At 40.2% G+C, this 7,455-nt stretch overlaps 1 protein-coding gene across 1 annotated transcript in view; it reads left to right on the top strand.

Annotated features, from left to right (window-relative positions):
* Positions 1-234: 234 nt before the first annotated feature.
* LOC139713088 (uncharacterized) overlaps positions 235-7,455 on the top strand; it is a 191,876-nt gene continuing 184,655 nt past the window's right edge. Inside the window, exon 1 of the mRNA XM_071624848.1 lies at positions 235-825. Coding sequence (XP_071480949.1) covers positions 718-825 — 108 coding nt within the window. The 5' untranslated portion in view covers positions 235-717. The remainder of the gene's footprint in view (positions 826-7,455) is intronic.

Here is a 7,455-nt window from a genome sequence, read left to right as displayed (position 1 = left end):
AACTTATCCTCACCCCTGTGTCTTGTTTGTTCTTCGCACTCCCACGTTAAGGATCACGGCTGCCGAGCTGAGTACCTCCTGGCCAATCCCTGCTCTGGCTTTCGGCCGATGAGTCGTGTCGCCCCCACGGCCCACGTGAGTCACCCTCGCGAGGTCCGGACGTGCCAGGCTCGGCTTCCTTCGCCCTGCTGTAATCTTGTCTCCCCCCCCCCCCCTCCGAAAAAAAAAAGAAACTGGGAGGCCTTGTAGTCACCCTGCGAAAGTTCTGCGTGGCGCACTCACCTTTTCTTCCCTTGCTGTCTCACGTATTAATGTGTGACGAGCACGTCGGATATCTATCGAGTGGATAAGTATAGATCCTGGTCTTGTCATAGTGCCAAACCAGTGTACATCACACATCCGTTGCAATCCAGCGTATGGCCAACAAGTTTCTGGAAAGTAATAATCAGATACGCTGCACTACATGTACGTCCATGTCGGTCGGTTGCCTTTTGGGGGATCTAAAAACGGAAAAGGAGAATCAAGGATCAGCCGGCACTGGGAATTCTGTTGAAGTCTTTGTTCTCTGTGTGAAACTTAAGTGGATGGACATTTATCTATCATCTTTTACCTGTGTGTGAGCTTTGGAAAGTCTGTGGGCATCTCACCATCCCTCGCAGGGTTCCACTTTCTTGGCGATTTTGTTCGGAATAATCACGCAAGATTGAGTTCACAGACATGCCGTCACGACGCAACAAGTATAATCTCGTTGAGGATGCCTACGACACCCGCATTCCGCTCCATAGCGAAGAGGCATTCCAGCATGGAATACATTTCCAAGCTAAGGTGAGTTCAAATCACTTTATTACGCACAGAAGACATTACCATGTTGAAGTTCAAGTTACAATACCCATTCTACAATAGAGCAGAAGGCCCATTTGAAAGAGGGAAAATTTCATTCTAGTGACAAGTTTGGTTGAGAAAATGATGTACATAATACAATAATGACAAAAGCACCGATATATGGTAACATGGGTGAGAGTGATCTCTTCAAATTTAATGTATCACCTCGCAAGTGCAAATTTACCAGTTCATGTACCGGTAAATTTGCATATTTTTAAGGCATGTGGACACAAAATGTGTGCCATTTTATGTGAACATGTTCGTCTCTGCATGTCATACACAGCGTGTATAAAATGTACAATACTCGCGTTTCTGCATGTTTCTAAAAGTTTCAATGAATGATTGCGAAGAGAGTTTTGCCAAGATCATGTTGTGAAGTGTACTTTGTTTGTTGCATGTGTTTGCGATATATCAGCAAAGGCAGGGCACTTTGCTACTTTTATGTCTTTTAATGCATAGACTGAATAATGTAGTTGCTTGTCTTGTTTAAGCTGAAATGTGATATTTGTCATTTTCCAGAGCCCTAGTATTGGGTAGTAAAGCTTACAATGTGCTGTTTTCAGGAAAAGTACATGCACTATATTAGGCCTACCAGATGACATTAGATTCACTATTTGCTTTTAAATGCAACACATACAATTGTATGACTATTCAGCTATGGTAGAAAAAAAAAGTCACATGATAAAACAAATATGATGCCAAGGTCCTCTATTACTGTCTACCATTAACCACAGTACATTGGTACATTCATTATAACATTGTGTGTTTGTCCCCTCTTCTGCACGCTGTTCATGCTGTACAAGTGTGTATTTTGGTCAGACATTGAAAGGTCAATGGAGGTCATTGACCACAAGGTCATTGACCACGAGGTTATGACCAGATTGTAGTAATGTGTGGTGCTACTGTGCCACATTCCTCTACTTCTGAACAAGTTTTATTGGGGAATATTTCTCCAGATATTTTTCACAGTTGGTTAGAACTGAAGTCAAGCTGTAGCCAGCTGGTAACACAAATAGTGTGTTTGTTTTGTGCTGGGCAAATCTCTCAAGTATTAGAAATCAGAGCACTACACTGAAACTTTCAGCCGGTGATGTGTTAATGCACCTTGAAATACATCATGTTAGCAGTGTGAATCTACATAGAGCAATCATGAGCATGAAACATTGAGAGAAAGGGAAAAACAATGTGCAGCTTTAATGGGGAAAGGATCAAGAGATATCCATGTACGTACAATTGTAGATAGATTGATAGATCTAGGGAAAGAAAAAGAGAGATGTACATGTATATCTAAATGAAAGAAAAAAAGTGTATGTCCATCATACACATAAAGATGGGGAGGAGAGCTTTTAATACATGTTAACAAACATCAGCCTAGCGGAAAGCTCTAAATCAGGAAGAAATAAAAGGTACAGCACTCATGAAAGAAGAAACACGAGGCATTTTTATAGAAGACAAAATCAGCTGTCTCATTACGTCTTCCTTGATTACCTTCCTTCCTGTGACTACTATTTCCTGCACTGTCATTAGAGTTTCCTTCTATGTGACAACAGACAGACAGACAGACAGACAGACAGATGGACAGACAACACTCAGCTTCACTCTGTGGAGTATCACTGAATTGTGAAGTAGGGCAAGGCCTACATTGTATGGCTGCATTTTTCCAACATCTATTAATGTCGAGCTTGTACTGGTCTGTAGAGAGGTGTACTGCGCTTTAAATATAGTGGAGCTAACATCCTACAACCTGTTGTATCCCCCCTTGTTGTTAGTTTAATTTTTCTACACTGTGTGTTGTTTCAAGGCCTTTATTTTTATCCATCAACAAGGGCATACAATGTGCATCATTCTAAAAAAAAGAATACAGTTTGTGCCATGAATGCAGTGTAATTAATTTGCGATCGAGCAGCAGTGTCAGAGAAAGAAGTCAGTATTTTGTCAACTTGACAGAAAACATTAGCAATATCTCACTTTTGAGACTGATTCAGAGTGGATGTATCTGTTTATTAGATACTGGAGGAATATTTATGTGGTGAGTTTTGAATTTCTTGAATGTCAGCGAACTCATGAGAATGAAAACAGGATTTACACAAGTGCATTGTGACACACCAACGATACTGGAAGAAAATAAGTTTGTATTAAATGTAATACTTCAATTGTCGATGTTACTATACTGTGAATGTCACAGTGAGGGATTTAGTATTTTTTTGAAGAAAGCTGATAATTTGTCCTTCATAATGCTCTATGCCAGATTTGTTAAAATGTGATGCTTTAATTGCACTGATATGATTTACAAATGTATTCAACTGTAGCTATTGTTTTTACTTTGCATATAATTTTGGAGCTGACTGTAGACCAAAACTATCCGTTAATTTTGAATTTACTGTGAACTCACAACATATTGTATCCCTATGTACAACGTAATTTTACAGGTGTACTGGAGTGATTAGTCCTGTTTCTTTTCAAAAGATGTCTCAAAAGTCAAAGGATTTCACCGGCATGAAACAAGGAACATACAAAATATTCAGAGTAAAGCTCGTAGGTGCTTTTAGAAAAAACAACAACAAAAACTATAAAGAAAATGAAGAAAGATAGGGGATTATCCTTGGAATTCTGCCTGCGGAATTCCTGACATGAATGTAGACTGGTCTTCTCCTCGAAGCACTGATCAAATTACGAGGCATCATCGCATCTCCCCGCTGCACTCCATACGCTGTTGCCGAGCATACGAGAGTCACATTATGTAGGCTGCGGAGTTCATCATGCGTGGCATCGGCATCGTCGGAACAGCCTTGTTCATTTCCAAACTTGTGTTCCTCACCCCCCCCCCCCCACCACCTTTGTCTGTTGACTCCATGGTGATATAGTGCACTCCCATTAGAACGACACGGTTGCAACGAAATTCTGTTTACAACGAAGTAAAAATTCAGGCCTCAGCATTATACGCTCTATATTTTCTTATTTGTTTGGCTATAGCAAAATTTCGATATAACGAAAGAAAACTGCTAGTCCCAAGGACTTCATATATCACAGGAATCGATGATATTTTATTTCTCTGGGTCAATGTAATCATGAGTATGGGATAGAATTGGGTTGTCCGTCCAAGGTCCCGTTTCATAAAACTTGTTATCAGTAATGACTTGCCACATTTCCAGATACAAATTTGCTCTCAGCCAATCAGGTGCAAGGATTTCAGTAGCTTGTAACAACTTCCGTAACTTGTTAGTGATAACAAGTTTTATGAAACGGAGCCCTGATGTCTCCATCCACTGAAGAGGTGTTGGATGGGGACAAAGTAAAAACCTTCCTGTAAATAAAAAAGCTAGATTAATTTTTTTTTGTAACATCAATTTCATGCAGACTATCCGGAGTTGATGTGCTTCAGTTTGGAAGAGAGTCTGACAGATTAGGTCTTGAGTATTTCCTTCTTCTTTCCTCTTTCTCTACCCCCCCCAGCCCCCCCCCCCCCCCCCAGCCCCCCCCGAAGACTGGCAAAGTCCACTCTCTAGCAAAGATGAAGCCACAATTTGCACAATGTGTTTGGTTCCGTAGCAAAGGCTGTGTTATAACTATTTATGTGTACACAAAAATGTCAAAGACACTACCTCAGAAGATTGTAAATTCCTACAGTCTGATGTGATACTTTAAAACACCATGTAGGCCTATTGTGTTACAGGTACCCAAAATGTTATAATGACAGTAGCATTAACCAGTGGAAGACTAAAAAATCTGAATCTGAAGTATACTCAGGCAGGTAGTGTCTAGATCGGAAACAAGTGTTTATACAGCTGTAATCAGCTCATCCTTGGTGGGTTTTAAGACTAGTGACAATACAATATTTTGCCAATTTTTAGTTGTTTTTCTTGGTTTTGTGGTAGAGGAAATATTGAGATTCAGACAAGGAAAATTGTTTGTTCAAAGATTCACAATTCTGCCATATCTTGATAAGCAGTACCTTGTACCACCAATCCCATAGGTTCATCAGCGTTGCTGCTTTTTGGTACAGGTACAAGATGATCAATTTGTGTGGTGTAGCCTAAATCATTTCATAACAGTACTCCCTTCCAAGTACATGTACGCTATAACGTCACAGGTGCACACAGAATTCTGTTGCAGGATATTGGAGTTCTCATACAGCATCGCAACATAAGGGTGTGTTTAAATGCTCAATTTGCGAAGGCAGAATCAGCGTTTTGAAACGCTGATTCAAAAAGCTGATATGAAACGCCATTCACTGGAGCACTGTTTATGCTCGCTTTCTTCGACCTTGGAAAGAGCGTTTGCAATTACTTCACTGACCTCAGCAGAGGCAGGTCAAATTGGGGCGCGCTTTTTTTTTTTAAGTTCTGGCCTGAGTGTGTGTATTGTTCATGTTCCGTAGCATGTCTAATATAATTTTGATTGCTTTACTAATACACACTGTACATGAACTGTAGACAATGATAGGAAATACGAGTATTTATTTCATCGACAAATTGTTGACAAAATCGGAATGTATGATATGTTGTGAGCTCTTCATGCATTAATATGTCTGTCACAATGTACAGTAAAGTACTGTAATGTACAAACAGGGAGCTCCAGGGATCAGCACCTGCAAATTGTGTTTCGCAGCACAGTAATCGAAAGGTCGGCTGGCCTGGCGCACGAATTTCAAGTGAACCGGAAAGGCGATGGAGATGACGTCATTTAAACGCTTAAATGTGATGTGAGTTGCGTTTATGCTTCCCCATCAAACGTGATATAGTCAGAAACGCCGATCGTAAACGCACTTTTTTGTGCGTTTTGAAACGACGTTTTGAAACTGAGTTTATATCAAAATGAGCAAGGACACACCCGCGTTTTGAACTAAACGCGTATCAAAACGCTGATTCTGGCCCGAAAAGGGGAAACATAAACATGGCCCAAGATGTAGGCCTACACTGTACTCGTGCATGAAATGGCTGATCAGAAATATTAAAAAATAAAAGTTATCTAGGCTCCTTCAGGGGTGAGTCTGCCAAGGCCAAGTACTATTGTAGTTCCCATCTGGGGAATCCAGTAGGTTAATAAACATAACCCCCAAATCACATTTTGGCAGATGCGACCTTGATTCAAAGATTCCTTCATATCAGCTGAGTTGATCCTCCGCAGACGTCTGTCCTCTGTCTGGCAATGTAGAACCATTTTCTCATAACCACAACTTTCTCATTTGCAGATGTCCAAGTAGAAATGAGCATGATCCTCATGAGGGTATTACACTGTATCATTTAATACAACCCTTTTTGTTGTTGGCATCCGAAAGCAATTTGGAATCGCGTGCCTGTAATTACGTCTGGCAGATATAGTGGTGTAGAGGTGTTTCTCAAAGCAAGTCATGCTCGAATTTGAGCTAGTAAATATACGTTTGTTGTCTGAGTGAGTTTATTTTACAAACATTTTTGGTTTGTTTGTGAGGTATACAACGTAGCTTTGATCGACCTTTTATTTACAGTACTTCCACAATAACTTTCCAAACTCTGCACTCTCTGAAACACACATGTAGTGCATGCATGACTACTTGCACATTGATGCATGCCAAGACTAGCGTGTGTGATTGATAGGATGTGAAGTTTGCGACAAGCTGTTCCAGGGGATGTCGTTTGCGGTTTGAGGTCGGAGTGGATAGTCGCAAGTCCTCTACACGTGATTGTGAAACATGTCTCTCAAAGGTGATCATAAATGAAATCTCTTTCACTGTCTGAAAACCCTGAACATATGGAATCTGCTCCCAGTATCAGAGGTACTGTTGGTAAAGAACGATATATGATGAATGGTATTATGATGCCCAGGTGGTTCATGCTGTGTAATATCACAGAGCAATGATGTTGATTTAGGCCAGAGAGGTGATGAATGTGAGGTACAGTGAAACAGGTGGCAGAGATGGTAGATAGATTTCACCTGTTGTGAAGTTATTGCTTTATATCTCATGGGGTCTAGGACAATTACCCCCTGGGCAATTACCCCCCCCCCCCCCCAAGAAAGATCATGCAGATGAAATGTTTCTTGGTCTGATAGATTAATTGCATTCGGTCATTCAGATTTATGCAGAAAATCAAAAGAAGATCATGTTATCAGTGTCTGCATACAATCCCAGGGTTAAATGTAAAAATTGTTCCTACTATTTACCGCATATAGTTTTTACATAATGACGCCAAAAAAGGGATAAAATCAATACTTTCAATGTTGAGTGATCATGAGGCAGAAGACATCATCTGTCAATGAATAATATCTAAACATTCTATGAATTCTTGAATTAATCTTTCAATTTGCAAGTTGAATTAACTTTATGCTATGAAGAGACTTTTATGGGGTGCTATAAAAAAGTGTATTTTCTACCTGATCAAAAATCATTATTTATGCTTTAGTAAACTGAGGCAATTTAGAGCAGTTGTTGATTGGTTGGGGGTTGTAGGGAAATATCTTGGGATCTTCATGAAATTGATGGTGGCAGATTGCAATGTTTTATTGCCACCACTTGTTCACACTGGTACTGTGCCCTCATTTTCTCTGTTGTGGTGTGTGATCACATGGCATGATTTATTCTGCACCTGATTTCAT

This window comes from Diadema antillarum, unplaced genomic scaffold (assembly GCF_040938485.1).
Source record: "Diadema antillarum isolate AM-2024a unplaced genomic scaffold, OU_Dant_1.0 scf00000042, whole genome shotgun sequence".
Classification (NCBI taxonomy): Eukaryota; Metazoa; Echinodermata; class Echinoidea; order Diadematoida; family Diadematidae; genus Diadema; species Diadema antillarum.
This window is presented reverse-complemented; position numbering and strand designations above follow the sequence as displayed.